Source organism: Strix aluco, chromosome 18 (genome assembly GCF_031877795.1).
Source record: "Strix aluco isolate bStrAlu1 chromosome 18, bStrAlu1.hap1, whole genome shotgun sequence".
Lineage (NCBI taxonomy): Eukaryota > Metazoa > Chordata > Aves > Strigiformes > Strigidae > Strix > Strix aluco.
In genome coordinates, this window is record NC_133948.1 from 12,171,215 (window position 1) to 12,192,244 (window position 21,030).

The 21,030-nt window shown below is 44.8% G+C and overlaps 1 protein-coding gene across 1 annotated transcript in view; it reads right to left on the bottom strand.

Moving 5' to 3' along the window:
* LIMK2 (LIM domain kinase 2) overlaps positions 1-20,884 on the bottom strand; it is a 32,557-nt gene extending 11,673 nt beyond the window's left edge. The window contains exons 1-7 of the mRNA XM_074844657.1: positions 20,755-20,884; positions 18,164-18,263; positions 4,183-4,318; positions 2,827-2,936; positions 2,396-2,584; positions 1,836-1,941; positions 275-471 (exon numbers count right to left, since the gene is read on the bottom strand). Of these exons, the coding sequence (XP_074700758.1) occupies positions 275-471; positions 1,836-1,941; positions 2,396-2,584; positions 2,827-2,936; positions 4,183-4,318; positions 18,164-18,263; positions 20,755-20,770 (854 nt within the window). The 5' untranslated portion in view covers positions 20,771-20,884. The remainder of the gene's footprint in view (positions 1-274; positions 472-1,835; positions 1,942-2,395; positions 2,585-2,826; positions 2,937-4,182; positions 4,319-18,163; positions 18,264-20,754) is intronic.
* Positions 20,885-21,030: the final 146 nt, after the last annotated feature.

Genomic DNA, 21,030 nt, shown 5'->3' on the forward strand with positions numbered 1-21,030 from the left:
ATTTAAGGCTGGTAAAAATCTGACTTTTACATTTTCTAACTGTAAAACTTAATAGCTTTTCTATGTTAAAAGTTGAGCTCCTTTTTTTTATTAAGGAAAGTTTGCCATCCTGACAGGGAATGGAGAGAGAATCTAAAGCTCTCCAGTGGTTTATACCAAGGCTCATCTCAGAGATGAGTCATGTCTCTGCAGTCCTTTGCAATCGCAAGGCCTAGGCACAGGCAGCACAGGGCAAAGGCAAGCTAGGTCAGAGGCAGCGCCTCCAAGTCTGTACCTGAGGGAGCGCCGTCGGAGCGTTCCTTCCAGATTCTCCTTGATGTCCAATGGAGAGAGGGAGCGTGGGGAAATGGGCGGCTTTATATGGGTGGGAAGTCGGGAGTCCAGACGAAGCCTGTCTAAGCGCTGTGAGACAGGGTCGTGCTCTATCAGCAGCTGAAGCGTCTGGCTTGTCTTGCGAATCAATTCCTCCACCTGAAAACAAACCAAAGGACAGGATGACGGTAGAAAGAAGGAACACAAATGACAGGAGATAGAGGAGACACAGCAGAATGCCTCTCAGGAATCAGAGTAGAGAGTTCAGTGAGATCACTCCATAGTTGTGGTTTAGTTGCGCACACCACAGCTGTCTACCAGACAAATCAAGCTAGCAACACAGAAGTTCCTTATGCTAGCCAAATCCTCTTCTTTCTGGTCAGCTACAAGTGACCTAATCAAAAAAGATGTGGACAGGCTGGAGAGGGTCCAGAGAAGGGGATAACACAACAAAGATGATCAAAGGACCGGGAAGCCTGCCACGTGAGGAAAGGCTGAGAGAATTGGGTTTGTTCAACCTTGAGAAGAGAAGGCTTAGGGGAAACCTTATCACCACATTTCAGTATTTAAAGGGTGGCTACAGAGATGATGGAGACTCCCTTTTTACATGGAGCTACATAGAAAAAACAAGGGGTAATGGGTACAAGTTACTCCTGGGGAGATTCCAATTAGACACAAGAGGAAAATTGTTCACAATGAGAACAATCAGCCACTGGAATAATCTCCCCAGGGAAGTGGTGGATTCCCCAACAATGGACACCTTTAAGATTCAGCTGGACAGGGGCTGGGCCAGCTTGTCTAGATCATGCTTTTGCCAAGAAAGGTTGGACCAGATGATCCTTGAGGTCCCTTCCAACCTGGTATTCTATGAAACACTTTTTCTCTTCTATTTCTGAGAAGTGTTCAAAAACCACACAAGCTTCCATCCTGAACAGTGCTGCAAAAAACAGCTTTGCAAAAGATTTATCTGAGACATGTCTACCGTGCTCCTACTGTTCTCTTCAGTACCAACCATAAATAAAACCATTGCATAGTGAAAGTAATGGTGGTCTCGCTATACTCTTGCAGCATCACCTGATATCTGCATAAAGCATTTAATTGCAAATACAGACATGAAATACTTTTTTTGCAATGGGAAACTCATCCCTAGGATCAGCTGAACCTTTGTCTATTAGCAGTTGCCTCTAAAAGGATCCGGACAGTGGACTTCACTAGCAACACATGAACAGTCTTCACAGTCTCTCTGTCCTCTGAGATGTCACAGCCCTACACTTTTCTTATTACCTCCCTTCATGTTTGAATGCCACAAAATCAGAACTGCACCCTAATTGCATTTCCATCCATTACATTTTCCTTTTCAGCCAGAAGGGGTAGCAAAGCTTGTCTTCATTTTTATTCCTACTGTCAGCATGAGTACTATGGGTGTACACACACTGGAGGTAGAGCAGGAGAACAGTGCTGAGAAGCAGAAAAGCTGTAGGAAGGCAGAGGAGAAGGAGGCTTCAGAACAGAACTTTACCCACCTCCTCCACCTGTAATGTACGAATAGGAGCTCCATTAATCTCCAGGATACGATCTGCAGGGTGGATGGCGTTTCGGACATCTGGGCTGATGTGCATCCTGTTAACTCTAAACATGGGAATTATAGTGTGTGGGAAGTCAGTTTAGCCAAAATTATAAAAAATATTTGATCTCTAATGCTTCCCTCATATTGGTATTCTGAAATAAAACAATGCTAATCTACCAACACAGGGAGGTACCATTAGACCAAGTGCTTAGGTCTGAGCTGGTTTGGGGAGAGCTGTTCATTTGCCCAATGGTAAAAATTGTTAGTCCATTACAATTCACCAAATGATTTGTGTTCAGTGAAGGACATAGCACTGAGAAATAAAGTTATCAATTAAGGTCGTCACAAGAGCGAAATGGAGACCGAACACAAATGGCTATTAGCCAACACGTCCCTGTTGTGCCAAGACAGAACCCCTTAGCAGTTAAAGCAACTGGCAGGACAGGAGCGCTGCAGAATTTTTACCAGCTCCCTCTGCACAGACAAGTACCTTGCACACAACCTTGTCATACTCACTCTTTCACCTGGACACCAGTGGCATAGCTGGAGCAGCCACCTTCAACAGACACAGAGAACCCCCTCTTGCCATCAGTAGCTGCTGGCATGGAGATGAGGGTCAGCGTGTAAGGCAGCTGCTCACGCAGAGACTCAGTGGAGTGTTTTTCTATCATCGGTGTCAGCACAATCTGGTTATGGCATTTTCCACTAAAAGAAGTGAAGAAAGTCATTATGGCAGTGTCCTGTGCCTGCCTGCCAAACTCACGCTTCTAAGTTCTCTTATTGACCATAAGCTATAGTTTTTAGTGCTTACACCATTCCTTCCTCCCTCCCTCCCTCAGCAGCTTCCTGGCATTCCTAGCATTCAGCTGAACCACGCTGAGCCAGCTAAACATGGCTTACACATACAGCAGGGAGCAACTCTGGCAAGGCGGGCAGCTCAGTCTTACCAGTAGAGAGTGGAATGTTGCACCAGTGCGTAAGTGTCCCCATCCTCAATGATCACTTTGCAGCTCATACAAGCAAAGCACTCAGGGTGATACTTGTATTCGCCAGCCACCTACAGACAGAAAAGGGAGTAGCTTAGTAGGGCCAAAATCCACCAGCACATGCAGCTTTCCTCTCTAATTATCATGTTCGTTCAGATCTCAAAGTCAAGTAGCAGTTTTTTACTGGAGAGTTGTATTAGCCCATTCTACCTTTCCTGAACCCCATCATTTGCAAAACTTCTCCGAAACAAACATGTCAACATGCAAAGCAAAGCTTGTGTCCCAGGAACCTCTGCTATATTTGGCAGCTGCTCAACTATCAAAAATAGTTGATAGTCTGCTGCAGACTTGTAAACAAGATATTAAACCCTCCTGTTCAGTTGCTCTTGGCAAGATAACTAACGTTACGCCTGAATTAATAAAGCTGAAAGGGTGGTTTTTTTTTTTTTTGGCAGACAAGCAATGCACAAATTCAGATACTTTACCAGCCAGCTGACAGAAAAAAAAAAACGAGCTCAGACTGAAACAACAAAATACCTTTAAAGAATATTTTTATTCACTAATCTGTTTTTCTATTTTCCTTACAAGAACTTCCCTTATTGACAGTATTTTGCAAAGACTTCTGCAGGCAATGAGAAATTGTCTGCACTTTTCTCAGTACTTCCCTTTGAGGTAGCAATCATATTACTGAGTATGATGCTGCTTTTATTTAGGCCCTAGAAAAATAATGGTTATGTTTAATTCTTGACAGTTTTAAAGGTTAAATATTTGCAAGGTTGTGGCAAGGAAGGGAACACTTAGGTAAGCCCCATGTTGTGCAGGCAGAGTTCAATGCTTCAAAGCAATTGGGGCTAACACCACTTCAAGACACCGTCAGCCAGAAAACCACTCTGGCCACAGTCCAGGTGGGACTTGGATGGCAACCTTCCCCAAAGCCAGAACCTGCTGCTTACCCTGAGCTGAGAGGTTTGACTTTGCAGTGCAGTGGAAAATCACCCCATGGAGACACTGAGGCACTGTGCTACAGAAACTGAACAGATGTCCCCTTAATTACCGTTCTACTTCTCATGCCTGTGCAGTTCAGCACCTTCTTTGTTCATATGCTTCAGATCCTCACAACTCCCTCCTTTAAGAGCTACCCCAGTTCTAGAAGATGCACACACAAGCCTCATTTCTAATCTCTGATTAGAGATTAGAGTAGTAAGGAGACTTCAGTTTATTTGGTTATCTGAATAGCTAGGGCAACTCCCAACCAAGTTTGAGGAGTTGGAGGTGGGCATGTCCTGCCTCCAGGCAGGAGTCCTTCAGAGTCCTTACCATCACAGGTCCAGTCATCAGCAGAGAGCAGCCATGGCAAGATTCCCCAAACTTCCCCCAGTAGTCTTTGTGACAGTACAGCTTCCCATCTTTCTCATAGTACCAGTTAGTGAGGGGATCCTGACATTCAGAGCACCTTGAAGGAAACAAAGGAACAAAGTTCCAGTTGGCATCAAGTCACAAATCAATTAAAAAGATCCTCTCCTGCATGGAGAAAACATTCAGCAGCAGTTTACCACCAGCTCTTCTAGTTACAGATGTACTGAACAACTCCGTTTCCCAATGCTGTTTCAACTGAAAATTAGCACCAAAGCCAAGGTCTGTAAGCAGAAGTGGTATCGACCAATGCAAAGGAAAAGACAAGCTTCCAAAGGTTAAAACAAATCCCATCTATTTAGTAAAACACAACAGTAGGTTTATAAATTCTGCCTTAGAAATTTTGCTCCTCTGCTTGCTCCCTCTGCCCGGAGGCAAGCTTCCAGCTGCAGAGCTGCCCAGCACACAGACAGCTCTGCTATGTTTCTACTTAGTGTTTCTGTAGTATCACACCATCTTGCTTCACAGCAGCCATCTCCTCAGCCAGTTTAGGAAGGGGGACAGAGGGGCAGGATCCACTTCCCTATGCAACACAAAGCCAGTTTTGCACTGACATTTGTGGAAAGTCTTTCTATTCTTCTGTAAGTAGACCTCTCCCAAAAGGTCAACTGCAGTCCATTTGAGGGAGAGCTTTCAAAGCAGCTCATCCTTTGAGCTCCACATACTTACTGCATCCACCAATTAACTGTGATGTAAGTCCCCCATCTCTCCCCACCAATTGCTCTCCCTTTCCTCCTGCTGATGACAGCGCATGAGAAAAAAACCCCGCAAGCAACCAACCAAAAAAACCCCAAATGAAAATATTTAATGTAATGAAGGGAGTCTCAAAATCAATGAAGGGAGCATCAGTGTCAGCTCCCATTTCAACAAGGAACCATTATTAATCCTCTATCCACACCCCCCCAAGAAACGAATAAACAAACAAACAACTCCCCTCCCCCCCCCAAAAAAATCTAAGGAAAAAGATGCAGCAGTTCTATTGCAGATACCATTTTAGCAAATCACAAGCAGAACCCCAATCTTCAGACTTCCTGAACACTAAATAATCCTGCCTCAGCAGGATGCACTGGGCAAGGGAGTTTAACTTCTGCAACGTGGAGGTGTGACTTAATGGAGAGATAAGGCACAGACAGCAGTTGCATCACTAAAGATTGTTCCATTAGCCCTGGGCAGCATGTTCTCAGACTTTAAAAGGAAAATTAGTCTGGTATTGGCCATTTCTGAGTGCAGAATCCAAGGTGGGTTAGTCACCAATAACTGGTTCAAAGAAACACCCCAAGGACCAGTGTTGTCAGTACAATGCTTTCCCAAAGGTGGAAGGAACAGCATCTTCTGCTCCTTACCCCAACAATTGTCTCAGTTACTACACTGGAGGGGAACCCATGGCACTGGGGTGGGGGCTTAGGTGGGCACATGCCCTCCTGGACAACAGGGCTCTCTATAGCACCCAATGCATTGAATTCAGCTAGTGGCAGTGGAGGGACACTTTTTATGTGCTCCCAGGTCTAAGAGGACTACTGTTGACTTTACCTTTCACAAGTTTCCTGAAAGCTTATTTGTGCCAAAGACATTCCTTGTAAACTCCACCAGCTTGTAATGAGCGTGATGATATGCGAAGCTGGTCGTGCTCCAACATGGAGAGAGTTATTTGCTCCATCTCAAGAGACTGCAAAGGAACAAGGTGAAGCTGCTTGTAAGCAGCCTATGGTTTTAGGGGAAAGCACACCTCATGAGGTATTTAGTGCCGTACCCTACCCTCAGGAAAATTGCTCCTTCTGATGTATTTGGCTTTTATAGTGTTTGTTCTCCCAGCTGAGGAGCTCCAAATCCTTCCTCCCCTGCCTCAGCGATGGAAAAGAACTCCAGCACGTGCAACAGGCCCTGCCAATTTTGTCTGAGGCAGGGGGAGCAGTAACTTAACACTGCTATACATGGTACATGCATCGTTACAGCCTCAGCCTTGGGGCACTGTCATGGTTACACCCTGCTCATGGTATGCAAGAGACCTAGAGGGCATTGCAATGCATTTTGCCTTCAACCACTAGCCTTTGGCTTTCATTTCCCGTAAATACCCACGCTGAATGATCAAGTAGGTGAGTGGGAGGGAGAAAGAGCAAGTGGAGACTAACAGCAAAGATTTCTATCACCTTGTGGCAGGAACATCTGGCTCAGCATGGGCAAATCGGATCTCTCAGACTTCGCCGACTTCTGTGTGCATGCCTGTACCAGTGCATGCTCCAGGAGTGATTACATCTTCAAACAGGGAGCTGTGACCAGACCTGCACTTGGGATGCAGACAGCAATACTAGAGACTGCACCACCAGGACTTCAAGACGTGGCTTTCTGTCTAAGTTCTCTCCAAGCAGGTGGTTGGTTGATTTATTTTTTATTTTTAAGCACAACACCTTCCCTTCCTCACCCCTCTTCAATTTAACCTTCAACCACTCCTTTTTCTCCCTAAGAAAATCTAAAATTTCTGCAACAGCAACACAACTGCAATTCTGTTTAGATAGGCTCCAAAAGATAACACGCACTTGTCTTCCCTTTACCTTTCTCTATTTCTTCATGGTTCGATTCCAACCTTAGAGCATTTTGATTAGTTTGCTTCCATCCGGAAACAAGCACTGGTATCTAATTTGCAACACACCCATAGCAAAATGAAGGTGAGGGGGTGGAGCCAGCAAGCAGTCAGTTCTTTGCTATGCAATTAAACAAATCTGGGCAGGACAAGTTTGCAGCTTAAGGCTCAGAGCCCCACCCAGGGCAACCAGCCCCAGAGAGGCTGGATGCTGGTAATGCCTCCAACTGGCTACTTCGTTAATCAGTGCCAGCAAGAGGCCCATATTGCCAAGCAGCACCTTCTGTATTTACCATGCATTTTGTAACATAGAAAAACCTTTAGAGTTGCCAGGTGTGGAGAACTGGCTGACAGCACACAGGTATAGTTTCAAGACCTGTTTCAACTGCCTTCACCCAAATGATAAAGGCATCACATGATTGTTCCACGTGACTCTCATGGAAGAGATATGTCAGAATTTTATCACAGAAGATACAAGAGTTACCACTCCTTCCTTTCCCTCCTCACTAGAGTGCGTGGCATTGCAGCATTGCCTTTGCCAGGGCTCACATCAGCTGAGACAGGAATACAATTACTTCTAGAGGTATTAAGCAAGCTAATCTTTGTCAGTTACCACAACCAAAAGAAAGGAAGATTTCGTGCTCCTCTGTCTTTTATAGATTAGAAACCGCTAATCTTCTCCTAGATGATTTGCTATTCTTATTACAGAGTAACAAAGCCTGGTAATCAAGTTTCTTGGAGGACTGGTAACAGCCATACTTGACACGTTTCCTCATGCTGCCCAGACACCATTTTCAGAGCTGCAGAACCCTGCTCTGATTATACAGTCCCATACATTATGATTCTTTGCTTCCCAGCCTTAGCTATAAAGAATAAATTAATCTGCCACCCATAGCCATCCTCCAGGAACTCCAGGCAGCATCTGGGTGCAATGTTCAGCTTCAGCTGCTCTGTAGCAGAGCAGGTGCAGAAAGAGTTCACAAATCGCTGCTTGATGGCTACTTGGTGGTGGTGGGGGTGGGTAGGAGGATCAGGTCACAACAGGTAACCAGCCTGGTTTTCAGCGAGATGGGAGATTCAATTCATGTGGCATCTCTTTTACATCTAAATGAAAGCCAATACCTTCATGGAAGCAAAGACTTCCCTGGCACTAAAGAGACAGATCCCTTTGAGAAGGGCTCATTAATAAAATGCACCCCTCACACACACTGTCAGGCTAGATCAGTTAACGCTAGACAAGCTCGAAAGAGCTGTGGTTCCAATTCTGCAGGCAGAGTGGGGGAGAGGACAGTCACACAGACAGAAAGCTGCAGAATAAAATATAACCCCAGTCCGCAGGTAACCCAAAGGCTTCCCACCCAGATTTAGCAGAAGTGTGTGCACTGGCTACATAAGAGACACTAGACACGGAAGAACAGATGCTAGAAAACAGACTAAGTACTAGAAGACAGAATGTTTAAGCTCTGAAGATGCAAAACCGTTTCTACACACTTAGGAGAAGGTGTATCCGTGGCTTACCATGATGCACTACACATATTACAAATAATGAATGCCTGCTCACTTTCCTTCTTCTGAAAGCAGATGCTGTTTCAGAAAGTTGCCTAAAGCAGCTTAGCAACTGTGCAGCAGTATTTACTCCTATCCTAGACTGTTTTAACAAAAGGCTCCTTACTCCCAAATCAGTACAAAAGTGTTTGCAGGAACAGGATCAATAATGAGCAAATCCGAGAGGAGGGGATAGGAGGGAGACAATGAAACTGCAAGCTGTGCCTTTCCCCATGCATTCACCTTATCAGCACATCAGCGTCAGTCACCATCCTGGCTGTGTTCAGCCCCACTAACAGTTTTCACTACGGAGATGTAATGCAAATCAAAGCCTTATTCAGTAGCTATCGCCTTTCTCAAGCCTCATTTGTTCAACTGGACCAAGAATGGTTGTTAATGTAAACCAAAATATCACAGGAAAATAATCCTTTCCACCTAAGAGAAGTGTGCTGCTTGTCCCTAGTTACCTGCAAAGTACTTGATTTCTTTTCTCAAACAAGATTATGCACTGCCTCGCTGCAGATTAAATCTCCTTCTTGAACTCCCAAGAGCAGCACCTCACCTCACCCTGTGCTATGCCCAAGCACAAGTAGCTCTGGAGGAGCCATAAGCAGCAGCAGCCATAGTAATCTCATTCCTCTGGCAGAGGAACAAAGCCCAGGGTATGGGGTAAAGTGGCCTATGCAGTGTTGCTCTGAAGACAGCTGCTTGCCTGGGCTACACAGGCACTGCCTCACGACACAGGTGCCGTCCCCTCGTACCAGAGAGCTGCAAAGAGACTGGTAGTAACAATCTTCCCCGTCGCCTCCTCAAAGCAAGACAGGATGCCAGTTTCAGGCCAGCTGTTCCCTGTACACAAGCACTGGACTTTATTCTTCACGCCTCACACACTAACTGCTTAGGATAGCATTGCAGGGGGGAAAAGGCCACTTTGGAGGTCCACTGCTAATCCTGCTCAAGACTTACCGAAAGGGATCCTTGGGAGCGAAGTAAGCTGGGGCAGACAAGTAACTTCCCATCTTCAACACTGGATAAACCGGCTCAGCCACAAACTTGTCCAACTGCCTCTGAACAGCTCTGTTCTGCCAACATGGCAGCAGCCAGTGCTCATTTAATCTTGCGCTGATTCAGATACTTCACCTCTCTTTGAAGCTGCCCAAGGAATGCCAGGTCTCTCGGCTGCTCATTCCTTTTCAGATTTTTCCTGGCTCCCATGGCTATAACCATCTTGTCCTGCACCCAGCAGCAGCGGCTCCCTTGGGAAGGACAGAATAACTGCTAGCCCGGCTAGTTGGACATGCTTCTGCAATAGTTCTTGCGAGCTCTGCCGCCTGCTAACTATTGTCAAGTTTTCCCTTCTCTGGTTCCACCCAAGGGTGGGAGAGGAGGAGGAGCCATTGCAGGAGGACAGCGTGTGGCTACAGAGCCTGAATAAGCTCTACTTCTTCACAAGGGGTGGGGCTTTGATCCAAAGAGGGGCTGCCTTAGTAAGTGCTGAAAGATAGCAGCTTTTGCCAAAGTAAGAGCCAAGTGCATAAACGCGAAACTACTCTTTGCAGCAGTGGCACATTCTGACAGAGAAGTCAAAGAAGGCAGAGTCCGATGAAGACAACTAGCCACATCTGCAAACACATCCAATTAACATTTACTACATACTTGCCTAAATCCCTCACAGTGAGTGGGGCTATACTACCTTCAGAGTACCTACAACCTGTTCATCCTCTCGCAGGAGGTAACTCACAGTGTGCTTCACCCAAGGAAAAATAACTTTCTTTCCAACACTGTTTTAACAGAGGTCCTTTCAATCCTTTAACCTAATCTTCATCTCCTGAATGGAAGCTGAGAGGCATAAACCAGCACTCTCTCCTGCTTCAGCACGTGTAGTTATATCACTTTGCTTGCTCTGAAGCCAAGCATGATCTCTAGTGACCTAATCAGCTAAAGCTGTTTGCAAGACACTCAGAAATGCAACAAACATAGGCTGCTGCACTGAGCCCTCCCATTTCTGTACAGTCAGCAAAGCCTGGCATGCCTGAACACAGCCTGAAAATCATGCTATGTTCCAGAGGCAAGAGTGCTCAAATGTGCTTTTACTGGAGATGCTCGTCTCTGCTGGCATATTGTTCAAGGGACGCCTAGGGCTGGGACGAGGCAGTGCTGGCTGCAGATTTGACAGCTGCTGCTTGCTGTTGAAGCAAGCAGAAAGCCAGACAGCCTTTTAGGTTGGTTTTTCTTGGTTTAAATTTTTTTACTTTTAATAAGCAGTCACCTTTCTGGGGAAAAAAAAAAAAAAATCATCATTTTCACCCATTCAGTGCAGTTGCTAGGCCTGGCTGTAGAAGTGCAGTGAAGCCTAGTGCTGCAGAGCCCGATGTGGTTGTCAGTTCCAGCACGGGTCTAATTCCTTCTGACATTTCACACAGCTCTACTGGAAGCAGTAACACGGTGAGTCTGTGTCTAGGAATGCGCTCTGGTCTCCCACATTCTCTATATGTTGCGTGCTGAAAATGGGCCAGCGCTCACAATCCAACGCTTCCCTGGCTATCAGCACCACCCCACAACGCAGACATACCTCCAGTGCATCCCAGAGCCCCTCCCCTGCCCAGTAACACCTACAGACAAAAGCTTTTCCCCACAATTCTGCTGCCAGGGGCTGAACTCCCTCCAAGGGGGATTCCACGTGACCTCATAAATCCCAACTCTTCAGACAATACCTTTGAAGATTTGATCCACAGATGTGATAAGCAGCCAGCTAGTCTGTGAATGAAGCCAGCAGATAAAGCCTAACTTCAAAGTAATAAAAACCACCCAGACAGCTAAGAAACTGGGAAGGGATTTTGTTTGAGACTTCCTTAAAGCCAAAGGACACATAGTCAAACGTCTATTTAAACAGGAAACATCTTATCAAAATGATTTTACTTCTGCAGCAAGCCCCAGCAGTAAGTTACTTTTTCCTACACAGAATTCTCTTGTTACTTCTTGCCTTGTTTATTGTCTCTGCGACCTATTTGAGAACACAATAGCTCTGATAAAAGGGCTCTGGAAAAGGTGTTAATGTGTTCATACATTCTAGATCTGAATTCCTGCCAGAATGACTGTACTTCAAAAATGCTGATAAACAGGTGTGTGGGGGGGGGCCTTTTCTATGTAATTTTACTGATACCATCTCTGAGGGCCAAAATGCATGAAGCAAATTTCTTTTTCACCAACTGAAGTCAGATATCAGCATCTACCCTCTTGCAAATGCTGACAGCATTTCCACCACAAACACGTAGCCATCACAGGGTGTTGCTTTCCTTACTATGGTTTAGAATTGTAATTTTCACCAGAAAGAAGCCTGACAAATATAACTAGCAAGTAAAAAAGAACAAATTAAAAATCTCAACAATGACTTAACATTATTGCAAATTGAGTTGCAGCCATTACAGTTTTATCCCCACAGAAATACATCACATAGCTATTGTGATATGCAAGTGATTAATATCTCAAAACAGCTGGGGTTAGGCTGCACATCTAGACACCCTCTTTGCCACCGAGTTCATGCTGTCCAGTAGCATGCCTACAGACAGATGTATTGCTCGGCATATCTACCAGCCCCAAGATACACAAATTTATTCTGGTACAGACAGGCACTTTGATATGTGTGGGACTGGTATAAGCTGGGGAAGAGGCATCTGTCTGATGCCTGAAGAGTCTGCAGCAAGTCTTTGTTTCAGCATGGGTGCAGCTTGGAGGCATTCCAAATACTTCAGTACAATCCCAACACCTCATCGTATTTCCAAGGCACTTAAATGTAACACGTGCTTTGCTGCTGTTGAAAGACAGAGTCAGCTCCTGACATCAGCTCCTGAAACTAATACTGTCTTGATATGCACGCACCTCTGAGTGAAAGCTCTTGCACACAGCTCTTGAGTAAACTAAACCGAACAGTGAAGCAAAGCTCATCTCCATCACTGCATCTTACTTCTAAGCAGCAGCAGAACTTCAGACCAACACAGTGATGCGTTCTCGGTATCCAACATCACTAAGCACATCATTAGGATGGAGACAGAATTTTTATCTCCACCATACTTGGCTAATGGCTGTAGACCTCCTGAATATGTGTAGGCTGAGAAGCAAACCAAAGAAATTCAACCAACTGAAATTTATAGATTATATATGGTTTTGGAAGGAGTTCTGACCTGTAAATGCAGCACGTAACAGCAGTAAGACTGGCACTTACACCACTGCACCTTCACTCACTTCCTAACTTGCTGCTTTTGTCTGTGCAGACCGCTAAACTCCTCAGGGAAGGATCCTGTCTCACTCATGTGGAAAGCCTACCACATACTGGGCTGTGTGAGTAATTCTAATTACCTTGATATAATAATGCTCCGATAACAATGCCCTAAAGGACAAGTCAACTAAAAAAAGTTCGGACTGGAATGCCCAACTCCTCCTTAAATATAAAGGGTTGTCATCAATGTCAGGTAGCTGATAGATTCCCCTGAGGAATGTGACCGCTTCTACCTGCAAAGTGCTTCATCTTTCCTTTGGATTTTTAAACTCTTGAAGAGTCATGGTTGATCTGTGTACAAACAGGTGCTTAGCAACTATTTCTCCCTCAATCTGAGAGTGAGCCATTTCAATGCTGATAGAGGCACCCACAGAGAGACATTCCCGGGAGTCTGCAGGATTAGTGCAGAAGGGCTCTCACCTCTGAGGCCCTATCATTAGCTTTCTGTAACTGCCAGAAACTGGAGAAGACAGGGAAGAACAGGAGATTCTTGTCTTCCTGCTTTTACCATAATTCAGCTGTCTTTTGTTACTACTGATCTCTTCCCTGCTCTCAAATTCAGCTCCTGTGTGTATAAACTTGACTCTGTTTACAGCTGAAAAGCTAAAGGAAGATTCAAAGCATCAAACATCCCCACCTTTCAAATTCATCTTCATACACACCTTTGCTTACATCTTTATTTGTCAACATTTGTACATTTGAACTTCATATCCTGTCGATCTATTTGTCCTGTTGTCTGTGGGGAGGAAGCAGCTTTTGGAAAATGAAGGCCTGTGCCAAACAGTTTGAACCAACAGAAGTGATCCAAAGTTTAGGAAACACAGTCTATGAGAAAACACTAGATCCAGGGCTTCTTCAGTCTAGGAGAGACTGATGTGAGACAGGATTGCTGCCTTCAGACAGGAAAAGGTACACGAATAACAGAAGGGGGAAAAGCTTGTTTTCCACACCCATTGTGAACATGACTAGAAAAAATTGATTTAAATTGCAACAAGAGGTATTTCTGAAGATAGTAGACAGAAGCTTCTAACACTAAGGATAATTAAGTGCTAGTAGACATAGCCTGGGAGACCAAAAAACCTACAGTGATGGGAGATTGTTAGGTGACCAGTTTCTTGATCATTCTTAAGCCTTAGAAATTACTTGCTTCAAACGTAAGTTTGAAGTTTAGTAGATATCCCAAGAACACAGAAAACAGATTTAGAAAATACCCTCAGAAGTCATCCAGTTTATCCTGCAACACCCAAAACAGGTTTAACTATATACACTCTTAACACAAGTTTGCCCAGCTTGCCTTCCCTTGCCCCCAAATGTAAAACGAATCGCAGTGATTCACTAAGTTTTGCTGAGCAACAAATATTTCTATAGCACACAAAATATGCTATTCAGTATAGAAAAATCACATCTTTGTAAGACAATCAAATCACTAGAGTTAGCAAATTAATAGTGGGTTCTCTTTCTGTTCAGCAGCCTGGAGCTTAGGGCATCCCCTCAATGCATGGATAGCTAAATCCAGTTCTGTTTTCTGACCATGGACAACTGTCACACTGCAGAGAGTGCACAACAGGCGGGTGACGACGGATTGTGGGAGGAATCTACTTCTAACCTTGTTCTGCTACTGAGAAACAGTCAGAAGGAGAATTTGTTTCAAATTCACTTCAGAATACCAGTAGCAGACAGAGCCAGGAGTTCTTCTGCACTCTGCCAAAACTGTTCCATTTTTTCAAAGTATTCATTTAGAGAAAACAGCCTTCTGCTGGTTACAACACTCCCTGTGTTTCAGTTTCTAGCTCCAGTAAAGGTTAACAGAACTTGAAATGGAGTAATGCATCAAAAAGAGTGCAAGCACCTGAACCCTGAACAATCTGCCAGGTGAGTTGATTTAACTCTAGGTAATAAGGCAATTTTTATTGTGATTTAAACAAAGAAATTTTGGTTTATTACTTTAGGTTTTTTTACAAGTGTAAACAGTTTCTTAATGATTTTAAGATTATTTAATTTTAGCCAGTATCTTTTACTGGAAAGTCAACTTACTGCTTACAATTACTTAAATATAATAATGTAATCCCCGATCAGTATGAAAAGATGTAATATATATCTAGCCAGATATCAAAAACTTTTTAGTCTTACAGTTGTCTATATTGTTAAGTTAGCATCAAACTATTCCATATGATTTAAAAATATATATATAGAAAGCCATGAGAATTTTTCCTGAGGTCAAGCTGCATTACATATGCATAAAAATCTGGGGTATTAAGCAAAAAGGAAATATTTGTCCAAACTGAATTAATAGTCACCTGAATAATGGTCACCATCACCTCCAGTGCTTTAGACCTACTAATGAAAAATTTTAGATTCATATAAAATTTCTCCGCTTTCCTTTCCTCTTCCAGAAAAAGGAAGATGAGCTTTTCCGCTCTTCAAACTCCTGATGATTTTTCAGCTTTTAATTAACTGGTTTTGGTATAAACTAAACAGTGTATTTTAAAATCTGTAACTGTAAAATCAGCAGTAATCCATCACCTTCAGTAACTTTTGTTGAAGATACACTGTGAACAGTTTTTCTTTGATTTGGTGGGTTTGGCTTTGTTTGAGATTTCTGCAGCAAGCCTGTGTTGCTTGGCTACTTAAATTAGATTTATTTTATAGACCATAGTAATATACATCCTCTGTTATTTCATGGTTAGGAAGGAACTGAACCTCAGCTGTCTTCCTTCCTAAAAAGTTCTTAAGCACCCTGCTACAGAAGGAATTCCTCACCATTTCCAACAATTTTCTTCATATGGATCCATTTTCTACCTGGATGTATTCAACAGGCTTGATCCAAATTCATGGTCTTCAAATAATCAAAACTGGATTTTTAACAAATACTGTGTCCTTAAGATTAAACCATGCGGCTATATCTGGGTCTTCTCATCCCATCCTACTCCAATTCAAATACGGACTATCCCTACAGAAAGAGGGAAGTGTCTTTTAACTTAATTCGTCTTAGTATCTGTGGGAAAAAAAAAAAACAAAAAACGCAAAACACCAAAAATGGACATCAAAATACCAGGTATCAATACTTTATTCAAAGGTCTAATTCAAAGTAGTAATAGGGAAAAAAGTTGGACTGAAAGCAATAAGAACAGGTAAGAAAAGTTCTTCCAGTAATCCCCTTAGGTAAAAATGAATCTAGACCTAAGAAAAAGATACCTTGCCACTTCTCTCTTTTCCCTTTCTTGGTGCAATGTTTGAAGTTCTGTGCAGTGTTAAGTTCCAAATCCAGTGGAATTGTGTATCAGTGAAAAGCAATGACCTTTGAAAGTGTATGCTATCTCAACAGAATTCAAAGGCACAAAAGTACATTCAGAGTTAATTCACAACAGACATCGTGACAGAAACATCTAAGAAACTTCCTCAGCCAGATCCAACCCATCGGATTCAAGCCTAAGGACCAGCTGGCCAAAGAACAGTTTCAAATATCCAAGATACACGAATAGGGATTTGTTTTCCCTCCAGCCACACCAGAGAAAATACAGGTTTCAGAGACAAAGCTCCTGTACAGGCAGTTTGAGGAAGGAGGGAAGTGACAAAAAACTTAAATCCTCAGAGACATGCATGTACGTCAGCTACAGTCGGTGCCAAGCATGATCAGCAGCCTAGCCTGACCAAGAATAAACAGAGCTAACGAGCCTGGAGCAGTGCCAATCAGCATTAGAGAAATTATGTGCCAGGCCAGGGAGTCAGCTAATCCACAGGAAGACTGTAAAAAACACTCCACAAGAGCTGCCGGAACTCACAGCTACCAGCTGCCAAAGGCTCCTACCCTTAGAGGCTTTTTAAAGTTTGGCTTTGGGATATCAAGCACAAGACTGCTGCTCAGCATGGATTAGGGATAACAGAAGAAAAGGGGGAACAGAGTGCAAACTTGAAATTTGTTTTCATGTACAGTCCTACCCTGGAACTAGGAAAAAGGGAAGGGCAGCTTCCTTTACTGCAGGTTCCAATTGTTCATTCAGCATAGCAGTTTAGCTGGGTGCTAGAGCTAGCCAAAAGCACAGAACGTAAGAGAAGCACAGCAAATGCAAAAAGTAATTACACATCTCAGGAGAAAAGCTGGCATCTTCAATTGTATAAAACCAAAAAAACCAAGCCCCACCAAACTTCCATTATACAATATAAACTATGATATCAAATTCTCTGTAAAGTGTCCTAAGGGCAGGACTTGCCTCCAGCTCAGCCGTTATCTACCTCAACAGCCCCAGTAGCAAGAAGCACCAAGACATCTGCAAATCAAGACCCACAACAGAAATACATTCAAAGGCAAGAAGACGGAGTTACTAGCACACACAGCTTTGGCTACTGGCAGAATCTAGGGAAGATCAACAACGGGATAGTAGTTCTTTAGGGAGAAGAGAAAACCAGGATTAAGACAAGCTGACTCAATATAGATAAACATGAATACTCAAACCAACAGAAATACAAAAGACTGGGTTTTGTAGTGATATAAAGCTGAATTGTGATTATCAACATGTCATTGTAACTAACAGCATTTTCCAAATCAACAAAGCTAGCACTGCTTTGGCAGCATGATATGCCTTTTTTTTTTTTTTTAAATATACCAATAACCATAGTCCTCACTTCAAAAAAGTTGGGGTATTTTGTTGAGTGTTTTTTGTTTTTTAAACCAGGACAGTAGATGCCTATCTTGGCACAGCAAACATTCCTCCAAAGCCACGCTTTGGCTTCCTTTTCCCTCATTTGCTTTGACAGTATCCAAAACATTAGCCTCTCCAGATTGAAGCCAACACAGAAGCCAGCAGAAGCTGCAGGTACTCAACTCCTCTAAAAAATATAGGCCCCTTCAGAAATGTGATTCTGGAGCACGAAAACTGGACTGAGTATTCATGAAACACCAATGAGACGCATTACAGGAAGAACAGCACATCAGAGATCTTTTTGCCCTTGCCGATAGCAACATTATCTGACAGATTTCATAAGTTTGTATGTCTTAATTTTCTGAAAAGGAGAGAAAGCAAAAGGCAAGATCTCCCTCCCCGATATCAGCAGTTTTCCCCAACACCCTGATATCTCCTTTGTACCTGCCACATACAGAAAAAGCAACAGGCTATCCAAATTGCCTGGGCACTATTTTGGAATGCAGCTGAAGACAAATATGCAACCCATGGCTTCTGCCACCACCAGTAAATCAGAGCTTTCATTTGTACTTTATCTGTATTCCTGTATGCGTTTGCGTCAGCATGGCAACACTTTGCCAGGCAGTGTCAGACTGCTGTTGGGACTAAAAGTCAGTTGCAGAGTGCTACTGCAAGCACCAAAGTACGGCTGCAAACAAGAGCATGTGATCAATCTCTCGCCGAGAGACCCCGGAACAGGCACAGAGATGACAGCAAGAACTCCCTGTTAATATTAGTACTTATCCACCAGTTTCCAAGTCAGTTGAACAACACAAGGAGAGTTTAACAGGCTAAAATTTTACGTACCGGAAACAGGAAATATGCCAAGCTTCATTAACAGTCTTGTAGAGACGCTGACCAGCAGCAATGCTGTCCCCGCATCCTAGACATCTCCAGACTTCTTCACCTGCATGCAGGAAAGAAGTGACATACAACAACCATTTTACATCAGAGAAAACAAGGATTGCTGCATCCCTAATAAAGAACAACCTTAAATTATATAAGTGACAGGAAAGCCTTCACACACTGAAAGTTAAGCCAATACCAGGCAGTCTGTAACCCCAGAGAGTGGAGTTCCCAAGCTGAAATCTGACATCTATATTTTGGTTTTCTCCAGATATAACATCACCATCTGCTCCTTCACATTCTGTAGAAGAAAGCAATATAATTTTTTACAGAAAACAGCTCCATTACAACTATTCTAGTTTTCAGAGAAGAGATTTCCAGAAGGCAGATTAGTCTAGTGTAATAATTCCCACAGAGAACCAAGCTAGGCCAGGAAGCCATACTACTATTTTCCCCATGCCACTGCCTCGGCACATAACGTTTGCACTCATTTATATAATTAACTGGATTTCCCAGAACTGAAAGAAAGGAAAGGCAAACTTTATTCAGTAGAGAATAACTTGACTACCAGGAAGGAATTACACACTTGAATGAATATTCCTGTAAAGACTGTACAGCCAACACCACACTACTGTCAGACTTTGGAAGAAGGGTTGATGCTACTAGTCTGTTGGCCTTTCAGAAAGCACTTATAATAGCTTCTGCTAGAACTACCATAAAGCCTCAGAGAGAGCCAGTTATTTAGATGCAGGCAAGCTGGAAAAATGGTATGAAAACTTGCGCACAAAGAGCATTTGGCACACAGATAAATGGTATCCAAAATCCAAACAGCTGTGTGGGCATATTAAAGAAAGAGTCAAGGATCTGGATGAGTGCAGGATGGCACAAGAAACATGTCACATAGCTGGGCAGATGTCAAACCTGCTTCTTCCTGCTACCAAAAGTTTACTCGCAGTAAGGTTGCATAAGGAAAGAAGTGCACTTAGAGAAGGAAAACCACTAACCACGGACTTCCATTTTCCAAAGAACGTTAAAACTCAGTAGTTGCTCAGGCAAGTTGATACCAAGGTCAAGTTCCTTGAAGTTACACAAAACAGAAGCCATCAGCCTTCTATGCACTTTTGCCCCATTGTGTAGGTCAACGACAACGTTTAAAAATAACCAAGGTGAAGATCTCCTTGCATGCTTCACATAAACACTAATTCAGAGAAAAAACTTGTTGCTCAACCACAAGGAAGCACCACCCTCACCAGCAGGCTGACAGTACCCGTAAAGGTCTCCACACAGAGAATAGTGCTAGATAGGATTCATTCAAATGGGACACTTGGAATAAGTTGCTACTTCAGTTCCTAACTAAGCATAAGCTCCACAGCTGGGAGCCTGGCTGCACCCTCCTGCTGTCTGGAACACCAAGAACTGCACCTGACCTCAGAGCTGCACAACAGAGGAAGTGTTAGGAGAAACGCTGAGAAAAGCTTGCACTACCCATGTTCTTCTATAAAGCACCCTGCTTTTCAGCACACCAAGCAGGCTTGGCAATAAAAGGCAAAGCCACGTTTGCCTGTCTCAAGGCACAGGCAGCCGCCACTCTCCTCTCCAAGCAGCGCAAGCCCTTGAAGGCAGCTGAACTTCTGGAGTTGCTGCCACTGCACAGACCAAAAAAGTCCGCAAACCAGCCACCCTGCAGCTCCATCTCCTCCTGTTTAGTGCCAAGAGCACAAGGTGCAAAGGTGAATACAGGCAGTGGATCCTATTTAAAGGAATTTAAAGACTCATGACTACAGCACTGCTGACTAAAAGCAACACATACTCGTCCACAATAATCATACTCGAGCTCTACCCGTTAGCTTCTGAACTCCAGGTAGTAGTCACCTCAGATGTAGCTGCGGTGCTACATCTGTTTAAGTGTTCCCAGAAAGGCTGATTAGCTCACAAACGGAAATGAATAGTCCTATATTCAAGCGAAATTGCTTAAGTATCCCTGAGAAGTGACGGAAATGAAAAAAACAGTGCAGGAAATAGTGTGAAGGAAAAGCAAGCGGACATGATCAGTGTAGCAGGTCTGTCCAGTCCCCCAGGACAGGAGGAATGTTACAGAGGCGGCCTGCGGGGAAAAGCAGCAGCTCCTCCAGCAGCAGCGCCGGCGGGCACCGGGCAGCCCCCGCGGGGGGAAGGCGGCCCAGCCTCGGCGGGGAAGGCGGGACCTTGCGCACCGCGGGACACCACCAGCGACAGGGCGAGGGCGACCGGCCCCAGCAGGCAGCGGCGTTAACGGATGCCGTGCCCGGCAGCAAGCCGCCCTCGGGGCAGGAAGGCGCGGCGCAGCCCTGGAAGCCACCTCCATCTCCGCACCTCCCCGCGGAGCTCGCTGCGCCGGAGCCCGGGCACGGCCCCCCCCACGCCCCGCACCTGCCACCCCGCCGATGGACGGACAGACCGACGCCCGCATAACGCCGCCCGGCCGGCGGAGAGCCACGGCCTCGCGTACGCGCCCCCGCCCCACTGTCACGGAGGGCGGGCGGCACCGGCGCGGCCCGGCCCGGCAGCCTCACCTGGCGGCCCCTCCATCCCGCGCCGGCCTCGCCGCCGCCCCGGGGCTCGCCCGCGCCTGACGTCAGCCTCTACGGAGCGCGCGGTAGGTCACTCCACACCTGGTCCGGGAGCGCGCTCCCGCGCGCGCCCCCCCACCCCTCACCGCTATCACAACGCCCCGCCCCGCCAGCAGCTCATCGCCCCGCCCTTTTCCTCGCCGCAGGCCAATCGGCGCTCCGCCCCCCTCGCAGCCACCAGCCAATCGCCGCGCTACTCCGCGGCAACCCTCCCGCCCC